Source organism: Oratosquilla oratoria, chromosome 1, assembly GCF_046742065.1.
Source record: "Oratosquilla oratoria isolate Oo_2021 chromosome 1, ASM4674206v1, whole genome shotgun sequence".
NCBI classification, from domain to species: domain Eukaryota; kingdom Metazoa; phylum Arthropoda; class Malacostraca; order Stomatopoda; family Squillidae; genus Oratosquilla; species Oratosquilla oratoria.
In genome coordinates this window covers 63,203,931-63,230,721 of record NC_134777.1, presented here as the reverse complement: position 1 = coordinate 63,230,721, position 26,791 = coordinate 63,203,931, and the positions used below count along the sequence as shown (strand labels likewise).

At 39.6% G+C, this 26,791-nt stretch overlaps 1 protein-coding gene across 3 annotated transcripts in view; it reads left to right on the top strand.

The window, feature by feature from the left end:
• Positions 1 to 8,632: 8,632 nt before the first annotated feature.
• Positions 8,633 to 26,791, top strand: part of LOC143033392 (PMS1 protein homolog 1-like) — a 52,088-nt gene continuing 33,929 nt past the window's right edge. For all 3 annotated transcript variants that reach the window (XM_076198966.1, XM_076198881.1, XM_076198799.1), the window contains exons 1-9: positions 8,633 to 8,670; positions 8,894 to 9,044; positions 11,366 to 11,486; positions 11,768 to 11,932; positions 13,704 to 13,866; positions 14,401 to 14,509; positions 18,093 to 18,218; positions 23,612 to 23,752; positions 24,596 to 25,756. In XM_076198966.1, the coding sequence (XP_076055081.1) occupies positions 8,907 to 9,044; positions 11,366 to 11,486; positions 11,768 to 11,932; positions 13,704 to 13,866; positions 14,401 to 14,509; positions 18,093 to 18,218; positions 23,612 to 23,752; positions 24,596 to 25,756 (2,124 nt within the window). In that variant the 5' untranslated portion in view covers positions 8,633 to 8,670; positions 8,894 to 8,906. The remainder of the gene's footprint in view (positions 8,671 to 8,893; positions 9,045 to 11,365; positions 11,487 to 11,767; positions 11,933 to 13,703; positions 13,867 to 14,400; positions 14,510 to 18,092; positions 18,219 to 23,611; positions 23,753 to 24,595; positions 25,757 to 26,791) is intronic.

The window sequence follows — 26,791 nt, the reverse complement described above, 5'->3', positions numbered from 1 at the left end:
CAGCAGGCGCTGCCCGTTGTCGTTGATCTTGCCAATTCCAAAATGTCCAAGACAGGAAGGCCAGGAGTCATGGTCGGCACCCACTCGAGCGTTGAAGTCTCCCAGGATGATGACATGTTCCTTGGGGGGTATGTTCTTCACGATGTTGCTGATGTTGATGTAAAACTCGTCCTTTGCTTCTGCTGTGGATGTCAGAGTGGGAGCGTATGCGCTGACGAGAGTTACAGGACCTTCGGAGGTGTGGAGGCGGAGTGTCATCAGGCGTTCAGATCCCTTGTCTCCTGGTTCGACCATACTCAGCAAAGTGTTCCTGACAGCGAATCCAACTCCATGCTCACTTCGATCCTCTGCACTCTTCCCATGCCAGAAGAAAGTGAATTCCTTCTCCTTGAGGGTTCCGCTGTCGGCAATGCGAGTCTCTTGTAAAGCTGCTATGTCTACCTGTAGTCTCAGCAGCTCGCTGCTGATGACAGCTGTTTTTCTCGCATCACTGATGCCTTGAAGCTCTTCGGACAGTCCGGGTGTCATCGTTCGGACGTTCCAGCTTCCCAGTTTTAGGACTGGACACCTGTTCTTTGAGTTTCTTGAGTTCTTGCCTGGTGCGGGTTTTGCAGCCTGCTTGTCGGTTTGATCCTAATCCCTAAGCACCCAATGAGGAAGGCAGGCTGTGGTGGGAGAACACCTTATTGACTGGGGACTGCCCAGCTATAGGCGGGCGGTAGCTGTCCAGTAAGATCCGAGGATCTTTCCCACCGTCGGAAGCAGCCCATGGCGCCACATTCTACGCCAATCGAACATTGTGACCTATAACCGGTAACTGCTGCTTCCCCTGTTGGTTCAACGCTGTGAGGCGAAGCTGGAGTGACCTCTCCAGGGCGCAAGCCAGGGCAGAAGATTATGGAAGATAAGCAGTTGCCCATGCAACAGATCCCCCCTCTCCACACTGAAGATGGTTCCAAAGGAACAGCAAGAACTGGTACATTTTGCGCAACAACAGTGTCGCAGGAGTTGCCGGAACGTTACTGAGGTCAGCATCGAACCGCCTTAAGGACTCCATCTCCGGATTTTTCCTCAGGGTTTACTCCCGAAGCACTTTCCTTGGTGGGTAATCCACAAGGCAGTGGAGGTTTGGGGTCAGAGTTTTCCTTCTCCTAGATGAGTTGCCTTACTGGGCTGGGTCCCATCTACCCATGCGGCAGGTTGTACCGGGATACATTTTACCAGTAGCAGGGACATACCCTGACCTGACTTATATATATATATATATATATATATATATATATATATATGTATATATATATACATATATATATATATATATAAAATGTACAACACTGAATGGGTCCCAGTGAACATACACACACACACACACACACACACACACACTTCAACGAATGGACGGCTTAGAAGACGTTCTGAAGAGAATTGAAGTTTGTGGATCCCAACGCAAAGAGAATAGCCTATTGTATTTACAGAATGGGGGGGAAATTGCTCGTGGAGTAGTAGGAAAGTAGGGAAAGAGGAAAGGGGGAGGGATTACTGAGGGAAATGGAAGGAAATGAGGAAGGAGTAGACTTGGCCCAGGCAGACAGGCGAAAGGTAAACAAAAGGCCCCCCGACGACGATGAAATGTCTAATAAAAATGTAAAGATTAGAAGTATAGATAAGAGCAATACAGTAGAAAGTGATGAGAATATTTTCCAGGGATTTAAAGAGGGTGGGGGGGACACAACCCCCCCCCCCCGACTGACAAGACTAGAAGAGAAGGTCGATAAGATGATCGAGGACTTGGAGCGTAGGTTCGGTCATGTTGACAATATTATACGAAGAGTTGAAAAATTGGAAGAACTAGAGAAGGCGAACAAAAACTTAACTAAGGAAATTGAAGAATTAAAAAAACAGCTAAAAGAAGTAAAAGATGAGAATAAAGTCTTAAAGGAGAATAATAAGGAGAACAAGGAGGGTTGGAAAAAAATTCAAGAAAATAGCAAAGTTGCATTCACTGACTTAATCAGACAGCAAATGAATGAACAAACTGAAAACTCAGTTATTAAAGTGATGAGACAGAAGGAGAATATAGTAAGAGACTTAGCAGACAAAAAGAAATGTATAATTATATTAGGAATGGAAGAGAAACATAACCCAGATAGAACCACAAGAATCAAAGAGGAAAATGAAAAAGTAAGAAATTTACTAGAATTAGTTCAGGAAGATGAACCAGAAATAATGAAACAAATCGAAGAGAAATTCAGGCTAGGGAAATATAGTACAGACAAGACCAGACCAATTAAGATTAAATTCAGGTCACAAACTACGGCTGAGAATATCTTATCCAAAACAGGGAAACTAGCAACAAGTGAACAATATAAAAAGGTATGGATAAAAAGGGAAATGAATAAAGAGGAAAGAGAGGAAGAAAAGCAGAAAAGACTTGAAGCAAAGGAAAAAAACGAGATAAGAACGGAGTCAGAAAAAGAGAGATTCTATTGAAGAGTAGTGAATATGAAACTAAAGAAAGTCGACATACAAGAGAAAAACAAAAGGGAAACAGAGAACACAATGGAAGTGGCAGAAAACTAAGAGTGTCTTACACAAATATAGATGGATTAATAACAGGATTGAATGAGCTGAATGATTATTTGAAAGAAAAAGAACCAGACATAATGGGAATTGTAGAAACAAAATTAAAAGGTCCACTACCACCCAACAGTGTAGGACATGATGCATATAATTATTGGATTAGAAACAGAGTGAAAAAGGAAGGGGGTGGAGTTATGTTCCTGACTAAGAAGGATATAAACGTGAAGGGTGTCACATATGGAAAGAATATGGAAGTAGAAGACAGAGATAAGAAGAACAGAAAGTTTGTGATAAATTATGTTCCACCGAAAACAGACTGATGTGAAGAGAGTGAAAATATAAGTTTGTTTGAGGACAAAAAGATAAAATTTAACAAGATAATTGTAGATTTAGGAAAAATAGTTATGTTGGTCGACTTTAATTGCAAAGAAATCTGCTGGGAAGAAATGACAGTAAAGGGTGGAGACGGCTCATGGGGAAACGCTCTACTCGAGATGGTTACTGACCATACAATGACACAATGGATACAGGAGAACACTAGGTATAGAAATGAAGAAGAGCCATCGAAACTAGACCTAGTAATTACATCCGAACCTAGAATAGTGGACAAAATTGAATATAAAACACCAATAAGTAAAAGTGACCACATATTGATTGAACTGGAACTTAATGAAGAAAAATATATGAAAAGAAATGAACAATACAGAAAAGGAAGAATGATGTATGAAAAAACAAACTTTGATAAAATAAGAGAATTCTTTCAAAAGGAAAACTGGGAAGAAATATACAAAGAAGAAACAACAGTAGAAGAGAAATGGAATATTTTGACAAAAATTTACAAAAAAGGAGTGGAAAAGTATGTCCCAAGACAAAAACAAGAAAAAGAATATGTAAAATGCTGGTACAACAAAAGCTGTAGGGAGTTTAAAGACAAAAGAGACAAAGCCTGGACCAGATGGAAAAAGACAGAAGACCTGAAAAATGGAAAATATATACCTGTTATAGAAATGAATATGTACAAATGTGCAGAGAGGAAAAGAGAAAATATGAAAAAGATATCATAGAAAAGTGTAAAGATCAACCGAAACTATTCTACAGATTTGTAAACAATAAACTGAAAAACAAACAAGACTTGGAGAAATTAAGACAGGAGGGAGTTGAATACACTGAGGAAATGGAAATGGCGGAAATTATGAACAAACATTTTAAATCAGTGTTTACAAGGGAGAACATACAACCTGAAGAGAACGAATGGAAAGAGAAAGTCCCCCCCTATGGAAGAAATAGAAGTAACAAAGAATGAAATATTAACACACTTGAGTAATCTTGATGTCAGAAAATCGCATGGACCAGATGAAATAGCAAACTGGATACTGAAAGAATGCAGGAATGAACTGGCAGACAAAATACATAGCATACTAAATAGTTCCTTGAAAGGAGGAAAAGTTGCATTAGATTGGAAAAAAGCAAATATAGTACCTATATACAAAGGAGGAAATAAAGAAGAACCTACCAACTATAGACCAGTCTCTCTAACAAGTACAATAGCAAAAATTTGTGAAAGAATTATCAAAAGTAGATGGGTAAAATATTTAGAAAAAAACAAAGTGTTAAATCCAAGGCAATTTGGATTCAGACAAGGACGATCATGCGTCACCAATTTAATATGTTTCTATTCAAGGATAATAGATATAATACAAGAAAGAGATGGATGGGCGGACTGTGCATTTTTAGATCTAAAGAAAGCTTTTGACAAAGTACCACATAAGAAGTTGCTTAAGAAATTAGAAACTGAAGGAGGAATACAGGGCAAACTACTAAATTGGATGGAGGACTTTTTGCAAGAAAGAAAAATGAGAGTAGTGATAAGAAACCAGCACTCAAAATGGGATGAAGTAATAAGCGGTGTTCCGCAGGGAACAGTTCTGGCCCCAATAATGTTTGCTATATATATTAATGATATGGATGAAGGAATAGAAAGCTATATGAGTTTCTTTGCAGATGATGCAAAACTACTGAAAAGAGTGAAAACTGAAGAAGATTGTGAATCACTACAGAGAGATCTAAATAAGGTACAAGAATGGAGTAGGAAGTGGGAGATGGAGTTCAATACAAAAAAGTGTAGTATAATGGAATTTGGAAAAAGCAAAAATAGAATAACAGGAGCATATAAATTGGGAGAAGAAGGAATAAAAAAAGTAGAAAATGAGAAGGACCTGGGAGTCATTGTTATGAATAATATGTCACCTGAGAAACATATAAATAAGATTTTTGGAGAAACTTATAATCTAATAAGAACAATCAAAGTTGCATTTACATACCTGGATGAAGAAATGGTGAAGAAAATCCTAATCACCCTGATAAGACCAAGATTGGAATATGCAGCAACGATATGTTCACCAAGTACAAAAAAATGTATAAAAAAACTTGAAAGAATACAAAGAGCAATTACAAAATTGGCACCAACACTCTCAAAACTATCATATGAAGAGAGACTAGAAAAACTTGAACTACAGACACTAGAGCAAAGAAGAGAGAGAGGAGATTTGATAGCTATTTACAGAATCATGAAAGGCAGAGAAATTACTGAGAGAGAGACTATGATAAAATGGGATGACAGAAATACTAGAGGACACGGAAAAAAAATAAAAAAAGACGGCTATAGAAGAGATTTGAAAAAGAACAGCTTTCCTCACAGAGTAATAGACAGTTGGAACAAGTTAGATGAGAAAGTGGTGTGTGCAAAAACAATACATGAATTTAAAAATAGTGTAGATAAAATGAGATATGAAGACGGTACACCACGAGCATAGCTCCCCTTCCCGTAAAATAAAACTAGGTAAATACATACATATATATATATATCTATATATCTATATATATATATGTATGTATATATATATATATATATATATGTATATATATATATTTATATATGTGTATATAGATATATATATATATATATATATATATATATATATATTCGCGTGTGTTTGTGTGTATGTTCACTGGGACCCATTCAGTGTTGTACATATTGTATATATATATATACACATATATATATGTATATATAATATATATATATATACACATATATATATGTATATATATATATATATATAAGTATATTATATATATGTATATGTATATACATATATCTATATATCTATGTATATATATATATATATATATATATATATATATATATATATCCGTGTGTGTGTGTATGTTCACTGGGACCCATTCAGTGTTATATATATATATATATATATATATATATATATATATATATATATATATTATATTATATATATGCATATATATATATATATATATATATATATATATATATATATATATATATATATATATATATATATGCTGAATACCACAGGGAAAAGAAAAATTCTTGGAATCCGAGCGCTTTCGTGATATTTGTTCACATCTATTGTAATCCTTGAAGATGTGAACAAATATCACGAAAGCGCTTGGATTCAAAGAATTTTTCTTTTCCCTGTGGTATTCAGCATATCTGTGTAGTCACGTGTGATTTGTGATACTTGTGCATATATACAGTATATATATATATATATATACATATATATATATATATATATATATATATATATATATATATATATATATATATATATATATATATATATATATGTATGTATGTATATGCACCCAAAAACAGGAACCACAAGCACGCACACTCACAGAAATGGTGGGGGTGACGAGGAGGGATCCTGAGATGAAAGAACGGAGCTGGCACGAGGGAAGATACAAAATAATCAAGTAGAGGCAGTAAAAGAATGTGAAGGGTAGGGAAGCGAGGAGCTAGGGAAGGAAGGAGGAGGAAGTAGGTGAGGAAGGAAGAGTGAGGAGGGAAGAGGGAGGAGGGAGGAGGGAGGAGGGAGGAGGGAGGAGGGAGGAGGGAGGACGTGCTTTGCCTGAGGGAGGAAGACCATTAGAAGCCCCGGGAACCCGCCCTTTACCACGACCCCAGCTTGGAGGGTTTCAGGAGCCTCTTTCCTCCGTTAATGACGTGCGCACGTAGCTACAGCATACGTGAAGAGTACATGTGGCTACGTGAGGTGTCAGTCTGTGTGTGTGTGTGCGTGCGCGCGTGCGTACGAGTGTTCAAAATTCACCGGGCTTAGATCACGTGCTAAAACTGTGATCGACACCGTTTACCCTCAGAGTGAGAGCTCAGAACTTGATTTCACTAATTTATAATATCACCAGATTACGGTACATTGAACATGCATGTGTTGACAATCTATGACCCAATCTATGACCCAATCACGTTTTTTACCCTAATTCAGTGGTTCTTAACCTTTTTCAGTGTCCGTACCCCTTGATTATCTCAGAAAATTTTCTCGTACCCCCATCCAATATAATTACAATCCAAACATATGAAAAGTATTAGTGATAAACCTTGCTGAGAAATTATTATATATATTCCATTACTGAACTCCTAGGAATCAGTAATGGAATATATATGATAATTATATATAATATATAAATAATTTCTCAGAAAGGTTTGTATCACTAATCCTTTTCATATGTTTGTATTGAGGGGGAGTGGGTGGCGGTTGGGGGTGAGGGAGTATGTATGAGAAATAAATTGACGTAGCCTGAAGGGATTTCTCCCCGTCTTCTCCTTTTCAGCTTGAGGGAACAGAGAGGGGGGGTCGCCGAATTACTGAAGCGGCCTTGCTGTGGATGTGCTGTGTCTTGCGACACTGCTTCTGACCCAGGGCAGTGGACAAGATGCAGGGATGACCCGTCATCCAGGAGGTGCCAAGATAAGAGGGAGGGAGGAGTGGAGTATGTAGGGGATGGAATGGGTGGGAGTGGTTTCCATCCCTTGTCTTTTGGCTACCTCCCGAGCAAGGGGGGAAAACTTTGGTATATGTATGTATGTATTACTGAACAAAGGTACTTTTTTATTTCAAATTGAAAATGTCAGTTTGTACGATACAATGAATGAACATTATGATTTCTCATGGTAAATATACGGTACCATTGCACTGACTATCAGCGAGGGCATCACGAATGTTTACGCCACTGATGCATAAATACACAAGTGCCAGCTTTAAATGTGTATCGATATGTGTGTGTGTGTGTCTGAGTACCCATACACACACTTAACGGTAACTCCATATTCGTAGCCACCACATCATACATGCCACATGGTTGGCAGCATCTATCTTCTGCCCTGTCGACCTGCGCCAGTATGTATTGTACCACATATAATTGTCTCTAAATAATCATTATAATTTGGGTAGTAGTGGGTTGAATAAAGCTGCAAATATAATACATATACAACAAATGTTTGTGAGAATATATGCTGATTGCTTAGAGCCAACCTAAAGATCAGAGGGCTTGAAGTCGTGACTCGTGTTTTGTTTTATCATAAACTGCAAGAAGTAAACCATGATGCCGTGCAGCGGGCAAAGAAAGGATGAGGTGCACGAATGCAGTTTTATACATTTAATTTATTATGGTTTACCCCACACGATTTCATTTGGTCAGTTGAAATCTACGCGAAGGAAAATGTATTAATATATAATCTATTTGGTAAATTATTCTTCTCTAACACTGATAGGAAAACATGGTCTTAGCTAACAGACGATCACGCAATATTTAATATACTTGAATGACCGTACTGTGTCTGCTTTGCCTAAATTTATTCCTTTTCTTATGCAAATGTCATCATCGGGAAAATATGTAGGTACGCCAGAGATGGCACAAAGTTTTCAAATAATTCCTATTTCAAATCATTGTTTACTTACACATAAATACATGATGATAGATTAGTGAAACTCTCTTCTGTAGTGTTCAAATTGCGCTAACTATTCGAATATGCAAAAGGACCTGGGAGTATTTGTTATCAAAATGAATTACAATTATTCAACTTATTCTGTTCATTGTTCAATCAAAATAATATAATTGATAAGGTTTGTCGGCGTGCTACTAAAAAATATTTGATTTACATCTAGCTCTTCTCAATGTTATGTGTTGAATACGTCGCGGCAAATGTTTATTTACATCCCCAATACAAACAAGAAACGCGGGAAATAAGTAATTTTACTGGATATTCTTATGTTTGATTATAATTAATAGTATTCACATATTGTTTTACATTAAACGGTCTTACCATAGAACTACTCCCACATAATTAACATAGCTTTCCTTTCGGGTTTGTGTATGTAGATGTTCAGCACGATCATTCCCAAGTGGCAAGTAGTCGACATGAAACAGTTTTTTTTTGTTTTTGTTTATTCTTGTTGGCCTTTATATTCAGGAGCTCTGCTACCATGGTCATTGAGGAGCTGCCAAGTGGGACGGTGAGGCTCTTGAAGAGTACCCAGGTCATCACGTCCCTAAAGTCTGTGGTTAAGGAGCTCGTCGAGAACTCTTTGGATGCTGAAGCCACTGCTCTTACACTCAAACTGGTGGGTATATAAATCAGAGCTTTCAGTGGTAGATGAAGAAATGGGTATCGCCGTCATTCCCTCACTCACTAAGGCTTTTAACACGCTAAATACCTAAGAGTATTCAAATGTTTTAAGCAGGCTGTCAACATGTGATTGTATTCAGCTGTGTGAAATTATGAGATTTAATTTTTAAAAGGTTAGAACCTCAGAATTAACCCTGTCTTTACCAGAATCTGTAAACAAGTTTATTCTGGCAGTTACCAAGTGATTTTACTTATGGGAAATCTCTGGTAGTCATTAGGTTATTTTTTAATCATTATGGAAAACCCAGCCTCACAGTAGCTGGCATCATGGAAAACCCAGCCTCACAGTAGCTGGCCTCATACTAATCTCCGAGAAGAAACCTTGGACTGTTGTCTGTGGTGTATAATTATATAATGGTTTCAGTGTCACAGCTGAAAGTAGGAGAGGAAAACTCACTGGTTGTCAGCTCACCATACGTAAAAAAATATGAAAAAAATACAGTTGAAGTTGATGGAGATGGAATCTGGGCAGTTAGATCAAGTGTCAACCCATTATGGCTGCACTTCCTAATGGAGTTCTAAGGGTTGATGGGTTTTGAAATTGGGCATTAGGTTAGTAACTAAACCTATAGTTAGGTTAGGCTGGAAAAGGATAGATATAACCAAATTTTAGATAGAATTTACATGGTTTGAGCTCTGGCAATAAAATGCTAGCTGCTATCATAATAATAGCCAAAGTGATTGAACATGGCTATGACTGTAAATACTGAATGTACAGTGGAGTTGGTGCGTTATGTGCTACATATTATGATTTAATAGTTTCCTAGGGTCTGTTTGATGTGCCCATGTATTAATGTGATATAATGAGTGCCATGATTTTTGTTTGGCAGATACTGTATTGTATGTTGTGTATATTGAAATGGTTTCAGAAGTATAAAACTGGTTTTTGTCAGTGTAAGCCTCTCTTTAACTTACATACATACATATACCAAGGCTTTTTCCCCCTTACAAGGGAGGTAGCCAAAAAGGAAAAGGCATAAAATCATTCCCACCCATTCCATCCCTGAATACACTCCACACCCCTCCACCCTCTCTCATCTTAGCACCTCCCGGACCTAGCACCTCCTCTTTAACTTAAGTAACATTAATTGAGTTATACTCTGTGCATCCATTGACTGTTGCACCCTGTTTTGTGGAGTCTTTAATGGGTGTTGCCTATGTTGGATTGGCATAGTCCAGCCCAGATCCAATGTACTGTTCGTCTATTAGTTTGTTAATATCACTGTCACTCTACACTGCCTAACTTATTCTACCAGACAGTAACACAAAATCTCATTTCTGGGTTATTTATGGACCAGGTCAGTAACTGTGGCCAGTTACCTGTGTGCCAGTCTCCTGGAAAAAAAAACTTGCGGCAACATACTGATTGACTGTCTTGTCAAAGGTCCTATGGTTGATCTGAGGGCATGATGGCATATGTTGCATGCTTGTGAAATATGTAAAGGCCTTCAACCCTACTGGTCAATCTTATTACATCACACAAGCTCAACCAACTGAATGCAAAAAACATACTGCCCAAACACCAACAAACAGCCTACAGTACCTAACACACACTTATGAAAAAATATTTGCTCTTGGATCACAAAACAAGCACTCTAAGAGAAGCAAGAATCATACTTGCATGAGTATGTTTAGGTCACCATCCAGCACTAAGACAGTACCTAACACAGCATAGTTGTGGCTACAGAAACAAACTACCCCTGATACAACCATCACACAAAAGACACTGAACACCTCACCTTACACTGCCCCAACGTAGCCATATCCAGACAACACAATATTTCTTCTTTGAGTGCCTTACGGCCAATACAATGGATTTTGCTGGTTACCTAATGGTTGTGACTATCTTATAAGAGAAGTTTGGGGCACTAGAGTGATTGATTTTGTGAAATTATTGTTATGTGTGGTGCATATATCATAAGTGTTACATGTGTTTAATATTTTTGACTGGTTGTGTGGTATGTAAATGCTGTTTAATGATTGCCACTAATGAGGTATGACTGAACTTTTAAGTGCTTAGCACTAATTCATTGGTCACATCAAATTTTATATATTAATAACAAGTTTACCAACAAACTTGAAATATATGTATTGTGTACCTCTTCACATACAGAACACATGCTCTTTTTAATCAGGAAAATAATTACCAGATATTTTGATAAGAATTAGATTCATGAAAATGTACTAGAAGGAACTGAATATATGGTTTTAACTGTAACAGCACATCTAAAATAATGATTATTGCTTACCCTTTAGGACAATTATGGATTTAATCGCTTTGAGATAAGAGACAATGGACCTGGCATTGGACCAGATGATATTCAGTTTGTGGCAAAACAGCACTACACCTCAAAAATAAAGAGCTTCTCTGATTTAGGTAAGTGTTAGTTTCAAGTATCCCCTACTAAGGGTTTCTCACTTCCCACTTCCTGTGCTTTAAGGTTTGCCTAGCTATTTTGTAGCTGAAAAAAAAAAGTGGTATCAAGCAGTTGATTCAAAACAAGGGTGGAATAAGTTTGCAACCACATGAGTATGCTTTGTTGCATTGCAAGCAATAGATTTACTAACAAATTTAAGCTTCACAGGTCATTTGCCACACTGACTGTATTACAAACAGAGATAAAGATAATTTATGCATTTTCATTTTTTTTTTTATAGCATCATTGATTTCTTATGGTTTCCGTGGAGAAGCTCTGGCATCCTTGTGTGCTGTGGCAGATGTGAGCATCACAACCAAGACAAGAACACAGGATGTAGGCCACACTTACACTTTTGATCACCAGGGAAATGTGAACAGCACTAAACCAGCAGCAACTCCTGTAGGTAAGTCATTCAGGACTCATAGACACACTCTCTGACACCCAGACTTCCAAGTAAGCAATATGAGAAACTAGAAGCACTATATCTGCCTTTATTAAAGGAAAGAAGAGAAAGAGGTGACTTGATTATACTGATATGGTCACTGAAGGGTGTGAAGAAATAATGATGCTTAAATTCCTGAAAAAGCCTCAAATATGATATAGATGAATTTCATTTACTTAGGAAATTGTAAGAACAGTTCAGTGAAAGAGGAGGCACCAGATTGGATGGAAGTGGGTATTTGGGTGCCTTAAGGCTTGATGTAGGCACTTATATTTTTTATATACATCAGTGACATGATGAATGGAATGAATAGCTATGCTAATCTATTTGCAAATAATGCAGAGATCATTACAAGGGTAAAAGATGAAGAGGATTGCAAATTGCTACAGGGAAGTGGAGATGAAATTTATAAATAGTTGTACATATGTATACCAAAGGTTTTTCCCCCTTACAAGGGAGGTAGCCAAAAAACAAAGGCATAAAATCCACTCCCACCCATTCCATCCCTACATACTCCACTCCCATTTGCCCACCTCCCTCCCTCTTATCTTGGCTCCTCCTGGATGATGGGTCATCCCTGCATCTTACCCGCTGCCCTGGGTCAGAAGCAGTGTCACAAAATAGCACATTCACAGCAAGGCCGCTTCATTTCATCAGCAATCCCCCCTCTCTATCCTCTCATGCAGAAAAAGAGAAGACAAGGAAAAATCCTTTTGGACTGTGTCAAATTATTTTTCACACATGCTTCCTCACCCCCCCATCCCCCAACCACTCTCTTTTATGCATCACAGCATCATCCATACACAACCATTCTCCATTCACCCCTATCTTTTGCTCCTGTCCTTCCTCAACAGACGTTCCCCTCTTTCCCAATGCCCCTTTTACTTCATCCACCCATTTCATCCTTTGTCACCCCCTCATGTTTGCTTCTTTCATCTCTGCCTTCCAAACCTCTTTTACTAATCTTTCTTCACTCATTCTTTCCATGTGTCCAAACCATCCCAATACTCTTTCATCAAACCTATCTCCCAACTCCCTTTCCACCCACATTCTCCTCCTCACTTCCTTATTGATACAAGGACTCGGAAATTTGCCTTACGAAGAGAGGCTTAGGCACCTAAACTTACACTCTCTGGAAAGACGCAGAGTGCGGGGTGATCTAATAGAAGTGTTCAAGTGGATCAAAGGCTATAACAAGGGTGATGCAAACAAGGTCATCATAATAAAACAACAGGGCAGGACTCGCAGTAATGGGTATAAACTGGACAAATTTAGATTTAAGAAGGAAATAGGCAAGAATTGGTTTACAAATAGGGTGGTCGATGAATGGAATAAACTTAGTAACCACGTAGTAAGCACTGAAACTATCAGTTGTTTTAAAAAACGATTAGACAACTTTATGGATGGGGACGACAGGTGGTGATGGATACGGAGCTGCCTAGTGTAGGCCTTATGGTCTTTCGCAGTCTCCTTTATTTCTTATGTTCTTATGTTCTTATTTCTCACTTGATCCAGCCTAGTATCTCATTAACAATACTCAATAAACTGATCCCACCAAAACTACTACATTCATACTTGTCCTCTTTATCCTTTTATGGTGGAACCAAACATGCACTCTTCCAATCCACTAGTAATCTTCTTCCCCGAAGCCACATATTAAAGTCTTACCAGCCAAGATAAGAATAAGATATATTATTTTCAGCACCTTGAATTCTATCCTTTTTATTGACAGGTACAACAATTGTGGTAACAAACTTATTTAAAAACCTGCCAGTTCGTCGTCAATACTACAACAATACCAAGCGCAGAAAGGATGAGCTTAAGATGGTGGAAGAAACTATGATGGCCTTTGCCATGGCAGTCCCTGCTGTCCATGTCAGCCTCTACCATGACAGGTGAGTTGGAGCAATTTCAGGGGGCTTAGGCTCTCCTGTGAGCTGCAAGAAAAAGTGGTCAAAACATAGATCTGTTCCTCCTTCACCTGGCTAGGGATCCATCTCCCAGCAAGGCCACTCATTCAATGGTCTCAGGAAGAACATATGAATGAAGAAGACTGCAAGAGACCATAAGGCATATAATAGTCCCTAAAATACCCATCCATAAAGTTGTCTAACCTTTTCTTAAAACAACCTATAGTTTCAGCTCTCACTACATGGTTACGAAGTCTATACCATAATAATGGTACATCAAACAATGAATAAAAGGAAGGATGGGATGGAGTGGGGATTATCGAAGTAAATTGAACAATATTGGAATGGTGATATTAATTTAATGGTAGTAACAACAGCAATAGATTAGTGTCATAGATGAGTATCAACAAGTTAATTAAGTCCTATCCCTCCTCTCTTGTGGCTTGTGGGACTAAGCAAGGACCAACATATGTGCACCTATGCTCTGTTTAAATATGTATTTTTTTCTCTCTGTTACAGGCATCTTATTTTCCAAAAAGTTTCAGCCCAGGATTTTAGAGGATCAGTGTTGAACACTTTGCCTTCAGTTGGAAACAAACTAGTACATGCTTCTGCTGAAGAAGAACAGGTACATGAAATAGAGCCAAGATTTGTTTTCACATAAAGCTAGTAGTATAGACTTTGATTCTTTTTTGTTCTTTTCTGTCCTAAGAGAATTTGGATTTTATTTTTTATGACTTGAATCAGGTAGAGAAGAAAAGGTAAAAGGTGCAGATGGAGAGATGATAATGGAGGAGAAGGCAGTAAGGGGAAGATGGGCAGAATATTTTAGGGAGTTGCTAAATGTGAAGGAGGATAGGGAGGGAAAGATAGCTGCAGTGGGAAATGCTAAGAAAATGACCATGATGAGTGAGGAAAATGGAGGAGAAATAAGGAAGGATGAAGTGAAGGCAGCAGTTAAGATGATGAAAGTAGGTAAGGCACCTGGTCTGGATGGATGCCATGCAGAATGTCTTAAAAAAGGAGGTACAGTGATGGTGGACTGGTTGGTGAGGTTATTTAATGTTTGCTGGAGAGAAGGTAGAGTGCCAGAGGACTGGAGGAGTGCTTGTATTGTTCCACTTTACAATGGAAAGGGGGACAAGTGTGAATGTAGTAGTTTCAGAGGGATTAGCTTGTTGAGTGTAGTTGGGAAGGCTTATGGGAGGATCTTGATTGAGAGGATTAGGAGAGGAACAGAGGGAATTGGTGGGGAACAGTGTGGATTTAGGACAGGTAGAGGTTGTGTAGATCAGATTTTTGTGGTAAGACAGATATGTGAGAAAGCTATAGGAAAGGGGAAGGATGTTTTTTGGGCCTTTATGGATCTGGAAAAGGCTTACGACAGGGTAGACAGAAAGGCACTGTGGGAGGTTATGCGGATATACGGGATAGGAGGAAAGCTCGGAGCTGTCAAGAGTTTTTATGAGAGTAGTAGAGCTTGTGTCAGGATTAGAAATGGAGAGAGTGAGTGGTTCGAGGTAAAGGTGGGACTTCATCAAGGATGCGTTATGTCACCCTGGCTGTTCAACTTATACATGGATGGGGTAGTGCGAGAGGTAAATGCAAGGGTAGTGGGTCAGGGATTGGAGATGGTTAAAGAAAATGGAGAAAAGTGGGAGGTGAGCCAGCTGTTGTTTGCGGACGACACTGCGCTTGTGGCAGGATCGGAGGAGGGATTGAGGAAGTTGGTGACAGAGTTTGGGAGAGTGTGTGATAGAAGAAAGCTGAAGATAAATGTGGGTAAAAGTAAGGTGATGAGATGTACAAGGGGTGAAAGCGGCAGTAATCTGGAAGTGAGCATTAAGGGAGAGCAACTGGAGGAAGTGGATAGTTTTAGATACTTGGGTGCAAATGTGGCAGGAAAAGGTGGAGGTAGAATGTAGATTGAGAGAAGCGAGTAAATGCCTTGGTGGATTAAAAAGTGTAATGAGGAATAGAAATTTGGGAATGGATGCTAAGAGGAGACTGTATGAAGGAGTGATTGTGCCAACAGCACTGTATGGAGCAGAAACATGGAACATAAGAGAGGAAGAGAGAAGGAGCTTGAATGTGTTTGAGATGAAGTGTCTGAGAAGTATGATGGGGGTTACTAGGCTAGATAGAGTGAGAAATGAGGAGGTGAGGAGGAGAACAGGGGTGGAAAGGGAGTTGGGAGATAGGGTTGATGAAAGAGTATTAGGATGATTTGGACACATGGAAAGAATGAGTGAAGAAAGACTAGTAAAGGAGGTATGGAAGGCAGATGTGGAGGGAGTGAACATGAGGGGACGTCCTAGGATGAGATGGATGGATGGGGTGAAGGGGGCTTTGGGGAAGAGGGGAATGTCTGTTGAGGAAGGACGGGAGAGGACAGAAGACAGGGGTAAATGGAGAATGGTTGTATATGGAAGATGTTGTGATGCATGAGGTGGAATGGACGGGGGGATGGGGAGTGAGGTAGTGTGTGTGAGCAAAATTTTTTGACGCAGCCCGAAGGGATTTCTCCCCGTCCTCTCCTTTATATGGGGGGATGGAGAGGGGGGGTCGCCGATTTAATGAAGCGGCCTTGCTGTGGATGTGCTGTGTCTTGCGACACTGCTTCTGATCCAGGGCAGTGGACAGGGTGCAGGGATGACCCGTCATTTAGGAGGTGCTAAGATGGGAGGGAGGGTGGAGGGGTGTGGAGTGTTTTCAGGGATGGAATGGGTGGGAATCATTTTATGCCTTTTCCTTTTTGGCTACCTCCCTAGTAAGGGGTAAGGATGTTTTTTGGGCTTTTATGGATCTGGAAAAGGCTTACGACAGGGTAGACAGGAAGGCACTGTGGGAGGTTTTGCAGATATATGGGATAGGAGGAAAGCTTTTAAGAGCAGTCAAGAGTTTTTATGAGAGTAGTAGAGCTTGTGTTAGGATTAGAAATGGAGAGAGTGAAAGGTTTGAGGTAAAGGTGGAACTCCGTCAGGGATGTGTTATGTCGCCCTGGCTATTCAATCTATACATGGATGGGGTCGTGCAAGAGGTGAATGCAATGGTAATGGGTCAGGGGTTGGAGATGGCTAAAGAAGATGGGGAAAAATGGGAGATGAGCCAGTTTTTGTTTGTTGATGACACTGTGCTTGTAGCAGGATTAGAGGAGGGATTGAGGAAGTTAGTGACAGAGTTTGAGAAGGTGTGTGAAAGAAGGAAGCTAAAGATAAATGTGGACAAAAGTAAGGTGATGAGATGAACAAGGGGAGAGAGTGACAGCAGGCTGGAAGTGAGCATTATGGGTGAAAGACTGGAGGAAGTGGATAGTTTTAGATACTTGGGTGTGAATGTGGCAGGAAAGGGAGGAGTGGGGGTGGAGGTAGAATGTAGATTGAGAGAAACGAGTAAATGCCTTGGTGGATTAAAAAGTGTAATGAGAAATAGACATCTGGGAATGGATGCTAAGGAGGTTATATGAAGGAGTGATTGTGCCAACAGCATTGTATGGGGCAGAAACATGGAACATAAGAGAGAAGGAGTTTGAATGTGTTTGAGATGAAATGTCTGAGAAGTATGATAGGGGTTACTAGGCTAGATAGAGTGAGAAATGAGGAGGAGAACAGGGGTGGAAAGGAGCTGGGAGATAGGGTTGATGAAAAGTATTAGGATGGTTTGGACACATGGAAAGAATGAGTGAAGAAAGATTAGTAAAAGAAGTGTGGAAGGAGTGAATATGAGGGGGTGTCCTAGGATGAGATGGATGGATTGGGTGAAAGGGGCATTACAAAAGAGAGGAATGTCTCGTGAGGAAGGACGGAAGAGGACAGAAGATAGGGATGAATAGAGAAGGGTTGTGTATGGATGATGCTGTGATGCATGAGGGGGAGTGGGTGGGGGATGGGGAGTGAGGAAGTATGTACGAGAAAAAATTTGACACAGCCCGAAGGGATTTCTCCCCATCTTCTCCTTTTCTGCATGAGGGGACGGAGAGGGGGGGTGCTGAATTTATGAAGCGGCCTTGCTGTGGATGTGCTGTGTCTTGCGACACTGCTTCTGACCCAGGGCAGTGGACAGGATGTAGGGATGACCCGTCATCCAGGAGGTGCCAAGATGAGAGGGAGGGTGGAAGGGAGTGGAATATGTAGGGAATGGAATGGGTGGGAGTGATTTCTATGCCTTTTTCTTTTTTGGCTACCCTCTAACTGTAATTTGCTCTTTTGTAGACCAAAGTTGTGGTGTTTCTTCCCCCTGCATTAGGCCGTGATGTGCCTAATTTCTCCCGCTCAACTCCAGATCGTCTTTTTGTCTTCGTCAACGACCGCCATGTTCGTCATAAATCTATAGAAAAGGTATTAAGGGGTGATCATAAGATAGGTTTATAAAGAAATAATTGTTTTATTTTAATTATAATTAAAAAGTCTCTACTTTCTAGATAGCATGAACTTGGAGCTTCTATGCCTTTTTACATCATATTGTAATGCGTTTTCCCTGTAAATTACTTAAGATATAATCTTTCATTGTATTTTAGTATTTAGATTCTTTTTATCTGCTATATTTTTTACATCATTCCTCACATTGATGAAGTTGATGAAAATTGCACCCAATAGTGTCCTTGGATGTGCTGTGTCTTGCTGCATTGTTTCTAACCCTGGTAATTGGTAGGGAGCAAGGAACTAAGAAAAAGGAAACAAATTGGTGATGGATTGCTGTGGGACGAGTCGGGGGTGGGTGCATTGCCTTGGCTGGCGATCTCCCGTATAAGGGGGGAAGAAGCCTTTTGGTAGAGAAAGAGAGAGATAGAGCATACATACTTTACCTTTACAGTTCAATTCAACTTGATTCAGTTTAATGTTGCAAAACTCCCCCATATCAGGAGACAAGGACAGTGCCCCTCACAGAGAACTTTGTAGCATGGGATTTAATTAATCATACCCTTAGTTCAACCCACCCATGGCAGGGTTCGAACCACCATCACCTCAACCTCCATTGTAAATAGCAGTGCCACTTAGCCTTTATTGAATGCCACATGACAGAACAATAGTGATGGAATAGACATAAATGAGGCTTTTGACACAGAACCTAAACACATTCTGATAGAAATTATCATAGAAGCTGAAGTGCACAACAATGACAAGTGGTTGACACACTTCCTAGCTGATATAGAATGCAGAGAATCTCAAAATAACCATGTATCATACACCAAAAGACTGTACAACAGAGTCCTCTAAGGAGCAATACCATCACCACTTACCAACACTATTTAACCCATTTATACTTGATGTTCCTGTCCCATATGCAGAGCACAACACAAGCTTTTACATACACAGATGACTGAACAGTAATAGTTCAGCACAATTTCAAGCTAGCAGCTCAAATCACTCAAACTTAACTCAGTAAGCTGGCACAAAGAATTTCTTCATCCCTTTAGAAATCTTCAATAACATGCTTACCCCTGACTACTATGAATCAAAGGAATGCCTGGTTAGTCCCTAGAATCTGATGACGCATATGTAGGTGTCATAAGGCATGAGTGGGTACACGAGGATGCTGGCATCAGCTTTCTAATTATATTATGTAGTTGTAGCTGAGTGACCTCTGTATTCTGTGAAAAGTTTTTATCACATTTTTTTAGTTATAAACATTCTGGGTAAAAGAGAACAATTATAACAGCTGCAACTTTAGATTTTATAACAAATGTATTGTGATGCATCATTGTACATCAGACAGTCTAATGTACTCACAAGTATTTTACTCGTATTGAAGATGTTAAATGGTCAACCTCTCCCACTGGGTAAAAACACTAAAATATTTGGTCTCACATTTCATACACACATGGCCTTCACTCTTCATCAGAAGACTCTGTAGTAAAGTTTTAGGCATGGGATTTGGAAAGCAGAAAGCACCCATCACTGCTGATAAATATACATACATACATACATATACCAAGGCTTCCTCCCCCTTACAAGGGGGGTAGCCAAAAAGAAAAAGGCACAAAATCATTCCCTCCCACTCCATCCCTGAATACACTCCACACCCCTCCACCCTCCCTCTTATCTTAGCACCTCCTGAATGACGGGTCATCCCTGCACCTTGTCCACTGCCCTGGGTCAGAAGCAGTGTCACAAGACACAGCACATCCACAGCAAGGCCGCTTCATTAAATCGGTGACCCCCCCTCTCCGTCCCCCCATTGCATAAAATGAGTGATAAAATGCTGATAAACAGTTAGGAAAAAACTATATTCAACTATGCATCCATAGTATGGTATCCAACAGCTGAGAAAAGAAAGAACTTATAGATAATACAAAATAAGTTTTCAGAAATAATAACTGGCAGTTCTAAAACACCAATAAAACTTCTACACCAAGTAACTAAAATCCTCCCCAAAGATCAGAACATGAAAGTGGCACACAATTCTATACAAGCCCCTTTGTACCCACTCACCCCTTACATTACATCACACAAACACAGTCCACAAAAAATAACATGAAAAATATTCTATCAGTATTCTACTCATATATTTACAATATACTCCCAGTACCCCACAACACATACTGTGATCACAATATAAACACTCCATAATACACCATCAAAGTCTATGTTTCAAACTCCCATTGAAATAAGGCCAGCAAAGAAATCACTTCTAAAACAAGTAAGAATTGTAGTGGTACATCTACATTCATCATACTGCACCAAAACAGTCCTAGCACAAAATCTGACTGTCAACAGACTTCAATTGCCAAGATGGAACTACCACACAAAAGACAGAATACCATATACTACACTGTCTTACACTCACTCATTCTAGACAACTTCACAAAAAAAAATTCAGTTAGTGACTTATGGGCTGACTCGATGACTGTGACCAATTTCCTGGGAGCCACAACTTTTTTGCAAGAAACTGAAGCATTATATTAATTGATTGATAAATTGGATTCCAGTCCTGGAGTACAAAATACAAAACATCCACTCATCATACCTAATGATTTTTTAAAATCTACTACTTGAGTGCAGGTTCCTGGAGAGTAGAGCTATGTAGGCCACAGGACATCCAAAAGACACTAGGACATCCAAAAGGCACAAAAGCCACTCCCACTCATTGCATCCCTTACATTCTCCATTCACTCCTATCTTCTGTCTTCTCCTGTCCTTCCTCAACAGACATTCCCCTCTTTCCTAATGGCCCTTTTACCCCATCCATCCATCTCATCCTTGGTTGGCCCCTCATGTTTACCCCTTCCACCTCTGCCTTCCACACCTCTTTTACTAATCTTTCTTCACTCATTCTTTCCATATGTCCAAACCATTCCAGTACTCTTTCATCAACCCTATCTCCCAACTCCCTTTCCACCCCCATTCTCCTCACCTCCTCATTTCTCATTCTATCCAACCTAGTAATCCCTATCATACTTCTCAGGCACCTCATCTCAAACACATTTAAACTCCTCTCTTCCTCTCTTATGTTCCATGTTTCTACCCAATACAGTGCTGTTGGCACAATCACTCCTTCATACAATCTCCTCTTAGCATCCATTTTCAAATGTTTGTTTCTTATTACACTTTTTAATCCCCAAAGTCATTTACTCACTTCTCTCAATTTACATTCTTCCTTCACCTCTACTCCTCCCTTTCCCACTACATTTGCACCCAAGTGTCTAAAAATATCCACTTCCTCCAGTCTCTCTCCCTTAATACTCACTTCCAGTCTGCTGCTGCTTTCTTCCCTTATACATTTATCTTCAACTTCCTTCTTTTGGACACCTTCCCAAACTCTGACACTAACTTCCTCAATCCCTCCTCTGATCATGCCACAAGTGCATTGTCACCAGGAAACAACAACTGGCTTATTTCCCACTTGTCTCCATTTTCTTTAACCATCTCCAATCCCCAACCCACCACCCTTGCATTTACCTCTCGCACCACCCCATCCATGTATAAATTGAACAGCCAAGGCAGCATAACACATCCCTGACAAAATCCCACCTATACCTCAAACCACTCACTCTCTCTATTTCTGATTCTAACACAAACTCTACTATTGTAAAAACTCTTGACTGCTCTTAAAAGCTTTCCTATCCCATATATCTGCAATACCTCCCACAGTGCCTTCCTGCCTATCCTGTCATAAGCCTTTTCCAAATCCATAAAAGCCCAAAAATGCATCCTTACCTTTTCCTAAAACTTTCTCACATGTCTCTCACCACAAAAATCTGATCTATGCAACCCTAACCTCTCCTAAATCCACACTGTTCCTCACCAATTACTCTCTCAGTTCCTCTCCTAATTCCCTCAATTAAAACCCTCCCATAAGCCTCCCCAACTACACTTAACCACTTCACTCCGGGCCAAAATCTCGCGGGCAGCATTAGCTGCCAGACATACGATGTTGCGTCATAATACTCGCATCATAAAAAAATAGTCACCGCTTATATCGATCGTTCTCTCTTTCACCCATGAATTTTGATAACCATAGAAAATGTGATGAAGCCAGTTTAGAGAGTATGTCAGTTACGCAGGGACAACTACAATAAATATAATCAAGACGCCGATATGGCAGCCTCGCGTATCCACTTGCTCCTCATGCCGCCTACGTAGGTGGCACCGTATGGAAGAGGTTAATAAACTGATCCCTCTGAAACTACTACACTCACACTTGCCCCCTTTTCCCTTGTAAAGTGGAACTATACAGGCACCCCTCCTGTCCTCCAGCACTCTACTCTCTCTTAAACAAATGTTAAATAACCTCACCAGCCAGTCCACCATCACTGTACCTCCTTTTTTTTTTTTTTGACATTCTGCATGGCATCCATCCAACCCAGGTGCCTTACCTGCGCTCATCATTTTAACAGCTGCCTTCACTTCATCTTTCTTTATTTCTCCTCACTCATCACTGTCATTTTCTTAGGAGTTCCCACTGCAATTACCTTTCCCTCCCTATCCTCCTTCACATTTAGCAAATCCCTCAAATACTCTGCCTACCTTCCTCTCACTGCCTTCTCTTCCATTATCATCTCTCCATCTGCACCTTTTACCTTTTCTTCTCTATTTGATTTGCCTCCTCTTCCTCTCTTAATTTCTTTCCAAAAAATATTTTATTACTTTCAAAATTTTCTGTCATACTCCTACCCTATTTCACATCTGCTCTCGTCTTTGCCTCCTTAATCTTATGCTTTACTTCTCTTCTCTTTACTTTGTACCTCTCATATGATTCCCTCATCTTAATTTGTAACCAGTGTATGAAAGCTTGCTTCTTCTCTTCTACACCCTTCTTTGCTTCCTCATCCCACGTCTCACTACCCTCCCTTCTATTACCTTCTATCTTCCTTGTTCCACACACCATCTTTGCACACCTTATGACTCCCTCCTTGAACCATCCCCATTCCTCCTCCACTCCTATTTCTACTCTATCCTTCACTCCCTCTCACTCCTGTCTCAGCTTCTTCTCATACTCCTTTTCTTTCTCATTTAAGCAGTTAACTCTAGGTACCTCCCTACCTTCTGTCCTTTTCCTCTTTCCCCACCTATACTCCACTCAACTCTCAACACTCAATATATAATTTAAGATAAATAAAAAGTCTAAAAATTTGGTCTTTGTAGTAGACATAGGTCATGAGATTAAAGCCTGTTGTACAACATCCCACCTAACCCTATTTAACCCCACACCATCTCATTCCACCTCACCTCACTTCACCCTTCATCCCATTGTACAACACTATTCTATTCCACTCCTGTTTCTTGACCAGGTTGTCAAAGCACACTTTGGTCAAAGCATGGATAATTGCCACAGCCGATATCCCATCGGGATGGTGTCTGCCTCAGTTCCTCCTCACTTGATTGATGTCAACCTTGAACCAAACAAGGACAAGGTTCTTCTGCATGAGGAGGTCAGTAGTGTACTTAATTCTCTTTGTTACATTTTTTGTTTTAATCTTTTTAACTTGTGATATGACCATCAATGGATTTGTCTTCATATTCCATAAGCATCCTCACTTTTCTGGTGTATTTTCGTATGACTAAGGGTATCTGAGATGAAGTGTTAGAGGAGTATGATAAGTGTTTCAAGATTGAGTAGATTGAAAGATAGTGATGCAGAAGATCAAATATTGAAAGAAAGCTGTCTCATAGGATGGACCAGAATGTGTTGAGCTGGTATGGGCACATGGAAAGAACAGATTAGGGACAAATCAACCAAGTGTAGAAAGAAGTGGAATGAGCCTGAGAGGAAAATCATACATGCAGTGGAAGAATGTAGTGAAAAAAGCTTTTGATACCTGTTGTATGTTGATTGAACAGGAAAGTGAAAATGCATAAGATAGGAGTATAAAGAGAGGTGGTGAAAGGATGAATAGATGAGTAGATGTGGAAGGAGGTTGCCACAGAATGAAGTAGTGGGAATAAACCAGCTTCAACTGTCAGACCCTGCAGTGACTGTGCACCTTGTACTGCATTTGACCAATGCATTATGGTGGTATGTGTTTGTTGGTATGGGAGGTTAGGGGGGCAGGTGAGCCTTTGTCCCCAAGAATAGGTGGTAATAATGGTATAAGTGGGTCCTAGTGTGGCTTTCTACTTTGATTTAGTCAGCTCCCTCAAAAGGGTGTTAGGTCTTTGTACATAGATATGTACATATACCACAAGGCCTTTTCCCACTTATAAAGGGGTAATGCTGCTTTAAAAGGTCAGTTCATTCTGCATTACATTAGATTTTATTCGTTTTCTCTTTACAGGAAACGGTTATTAGTCTTCTCATCAAAGTGCTTGAGGACATGTATGGAGTGTTGCAAAAATCCCAGAATGCCAAGGATATCAAAGAAAAAAAAAATGTCTGTGAGGATATAACCTGCACATATGCTGCTGCCACACAGGCACAAAACAAAGAATCTGAAAAGGAGAATGTGTCGGTAAATGTGCAGACAAAAGACAAAGAGTCATTTCTTGATGGCCCAGTAAGAGTGGGTTGCCTGAATGATCAGAGGGAGAAGATAGTAAATGTTATAGAGAATGGAGAAAGAACTGAAGGGAGCAACAAGTCCCTCCCTAAGCCTTTGGTAAGCAAACCTCAAGTAAGCACACAGAACTCCAATGATGGTTCCATCCTAGAGAAGGGTAATGGTAAAGTTCCATTCTCAGCATCATTAAGTTCAATAGAACCAGAAGATTATATGGCAGAGCTCAGGAATACATGGGATAGTGACTTCTTTAACATGTCTGCAGGATTTCAGTCAGGTGCAAAACCATCACTTGTCCAAGCTGAAGAAATGAAAAGTGCTGAAAAAAAGCAGAGAGACAACTTAGAGAACAATTTTGCTCATGAAAATTCAGGAGAACAATTGCAAAATAAAATTAACCATTCAGAGGAAAATCTTGATCATGAAAACCAAAAGAGACCAGTGCATGAAGAAGCAAGGAATGATGCCAACCAGGGACATAAAGAGAATAGTTCATCAGAACAACCCATGAATGGTAAATTACATGTAACTTTGGAGGGAGAAGATGGAGTTCCAGTATTTGTTATTCCTCAGTTGGATAGATCAAAAGCTTTTGATGATGACAGTTTCATCCGGAAGGAGAACATGGAAATTCTGGTGAATAATGCTGGTAGTGACCTAAAAATGGAGTCAAAAGAGGCTTCTGAAGTCCAACAGAATAATTTTAGGGAAGTAGATAACCAGAAGGATAAGGACATGCTTCAAAAAGAAACACCAGCACTGGAGAAGGGAATTGAAAATGGAGCTATAGCTCACTCCCATCAACAGAATATTACCACAACTGTTCCTCAGGAAAGAAGCTTCCACAAGGAGAACCCACTGGGTACAACAACAGATTTAGATGACCAGAACGCTTGGAGCAGAGGACTTCTGAAGGGTGCTGAGAGTGACAATGTACAGGTAAGAAAAGATACACAGATTATATTTCAGTTTTGTGCATTTGAAATTTTGTTATAACAAGTTCATAAAAGATAGTGATATGTAGTTAGCTCTAGTGAAGCTAATTACTTAATGGAAAATCCTTCCACATCATTCAGCTTGGTATGAAATGAAAGCTTAGAGTCTGGGGAACAAATCTTATTGAATAAAAATATTTAAACTAATACTTCTGATTTTTTATTAATTTATCTGAGTAATTCAAAAATGCTGCAGAATTCAGGTTTCATAAATATATATTTTTTCCTATCTCAAATTTCCTTTATTTATTACTGTAGAAAATAAAGAGCATGATGTTTTCTTTAAAATGAGACAAAAATTACAAAAATCCATAAAGAGCAACCGAAGATATTACAACAGAAACAACAAGAACATAAATTTTACAGGACATGGGGATTTAAATTTTTGAGACCATTTGTTTGATGATTGCCATGTATAGCAACTCTCCAATTTCCTTTTTGCTGATGAGGTGTGAGGTGAGGGTGAATGGTGTGATGTGGGTGGAGGAGGTGTAAGGTGGGCGTGGCTAGTAAATGCTTGTAGAGTGCTGGGTGTAGCTGTGCTGCTTTTCTCCTCTTTCTTTTTCCTTCTTGTTTCTATTTCAGGCACTCATGGGCCCTCTCTATGTTCTGCTGCTTCACTCTCTTGTTTCTTGTTAATTTTCCATGATTACAGCAACAATACAGGGTGAGGAATCAAAATTAATGCGTATGGTGAAAGTGCCAGGAGCGACATCACCTTTGAACTTTTCAAGAGTACTGGTGCCCAGTCCACTTACTTTGTGGGGTATGCTGGTGGGAGGAGTTGCCAAATATCTCTATAAACAAAATTCCGTAGCAAAAAAACAAATAGCTATAGAAATGTTGACACTATTTCAATATACAGAATGTTTTTTATGCAATGGGGTTGCCAGAGGTTGCCAATATTTTATCTATTTTATGCTGTATAAAAAAAAATAGAAATGAAATACAGTTGTATAACTTTGTATGAGTGTTGCTA